This window comes from Coregonus clupeaformis, unplaced genomic scaffold (genome assembly GCF_020615455.1).
Source record: "Coregonus clupeaformis isolate EN_2021a unplaced genomic scaffold, ASM2061545v1 scaf2152, whole genome shotgun sequence".
Classification (NCBI taxonomy): Eukaryota; Metazoa; Chordata; class Actinopteri; order Salmoniformes; family Salmonidae; genus Coregonus; species Coregonus clupeaformis.
This window is the reverse complement of record NW_025535606.1, coordinates 69,171-71,285: the sequence shown is the minus strand read 5'-3', so window position 1 is coordinate 71,285 and position 2,115 is coordinate 69,171. Positions and strand designations below refer to the sequence as shown.

General features: G+C 42.6%; 1 gene segment (V, D, J or C); it reads left to right on the top strand.

The window, feature by feature from the left end:
* Nucleotides 1-590: 590 nt before the first annotated feature.
* On the top strand, nt 591-1,297 carry LOC123488316. The segment is given in 2 exon segments: nt 591-749; nt 939-1,297. Coding segments are annotated over 2 exon segments (408 nt in total).
* Nucleotides 1,298-2,115: the final 818 nt, after the last annotated feature.

Sequence of the window (2,115 nt, the reverse complement as noted above, 5' to 3'; positions counted from 1 at the left end):
ATACAACAAAAACCTAGTTTTATCGTTCGGGAACCAATAAAAATCGTTCGAGCTGGTGATCAAAAAGCTAACTAAGCTAACTAGCTTTTTAGCCAGACTGTGGAAGGCTAGTTTGCGTGGTCAGCGTAGTGACATGAAAAATGCTGCGACTAATGTGGTAGTTCCATTTCTCTAACAGTTAGCGACTCGTTAGCAACATACTTATTTTAAGCACATAAAGGATTCATAATTCATAAAGGTCATGTTAACTGACTGATATTATCTCACAGAACAAAACCTATAAGTTCTCCAAAGCCTGTGTTAACCTATCCCAAAACCCCATTATTTCCCCACTTCATTTCTCCCATTGCAACGGCCAACAAACCAGAGGTAGAAAATGCTGACTCCTTTCAGTTTTTTAGGACTACAAGCTGGCGAGCTCTATAGGATAGAATATAATATCTAAAGAGCTGATGGTCTCATCATGTCCTGTAGGGGGACCTCTATCTTTAATAATGGGAACGTCTCTACAGTCTGAACCACTCATTTGCATGATGTATTCAGATCATCAGTGTCCCTCCCACTTCACTGACATGTTCAATATGGTGAAACCTGCCGTGGTCTACTGATTGTCATCTATTCATCTATGTGACACTCCTCTTTTATTCTGTACATTGATACCAGACTCTTTCCAGCACTCTCACATATAACGTGATCAAACATGTTCACATTTCTCTTCACTGTTACTGTCTTACTGCTCTCTGCTGCAGGTACAGTTTCATAATGTTTCATTTATTTAACCAGGAAAGTTAAGAACTACATTCTTATTTACAATGACGGCCTTCTATAGTTATAGATATTGATGTTTCCAAGCATACGTTCACTTCACCTGAGTCTTGCTGTATTCAGGTCTAACTGTATCTAACTCTATTGATTTCATTCTCACTGTATCCTTACAGGTCTTGTTGAGGGGAGTGAAGTCACTCAGACACCCACCATACTCTGGGGACTGAAAGACAGTGATGCTCAGATGAACTGCAGTCACACTAAGGGAGCTGGCTACAACCAGATGTACTGGTACAGACAGCGTCCAGGAGAGGGAATGAAGCAGGTAGTCTTCACAAGTAGTTATAGCAAACCAGACTATGGAGCCTTCGGTGAAGACAAATATCCAACTGTTAAGACTGCAGCTGAGACTGGATCTTTCACAGTGAAGAAGGTGGAGGCAGGAGACAGCGGCATGTACTTCTGTGCAGTGTATGAACACAGTGATACAGACGACAAGCACAGCTGCACAAAAACCCCAGAGTTTCAATAGGATGGAATATAATGTGTAAAGAGATGGTCTCATCACGTACTGTAGGGGGACCTCTAACACTAGTTCTTCTAATGTCTGATGGTTTCATTGTCATGATCATGTAATCAGTCATGTTCACAGTGAGGTCCTATGAGCAAGCTTTACAGTACAGGCTTCCTGACACTCCCTCTAACACTCTCACTATCCACCACCCTAAAGGAAACAGGATACTACAACATCAGCCCCTCTCCTTTCACCTCAGAGCTTCATCCAGGAGACACTCATATCACTCCTCCACTGAGGCTTCCTCATCATCATCGTCTTCCTCAGCATCTTCATCATCATCATCTTCTCCTTCATCATCATGTTCAGAGTTCTGATTCACCTGGCAGCTCTACCACTCTGGGTGACAGGTATTAAATCACTTACGATGAGAAGCCTAACAAATCTACGGATGTCATCAAACTGAATAAAATATCCTCTCTCTCATCTCCTCTCTCCTCTCTCTCTCTCTCTCTCTCTCTCTCTCTCTCTCTCTCTCTCTCTCTCTCTCTCTCTCTCTCTCTCTCTCTCTCTCTCTCTCTCCACAGGAGAGTTGTTTAGTAGCATGGTTAATCAGAGCCCTGTTGCACTAATAGAAGGACCTGGAAGAAGCGTTCAACTCACCTGCAGCCATTCTATTCCTAACTACCAAATGATACTATGGTACCAACAGTCAGCAGGAGACCCTGCTATGAAACTCATTGGTTATGTAAATGTCCAGTCAATAACCTTGGAGTCACCACTTGAAAAGCACTTCAATGTGAGTGGAGATGGTAGGAAAGAGGCTTCCCTTCATC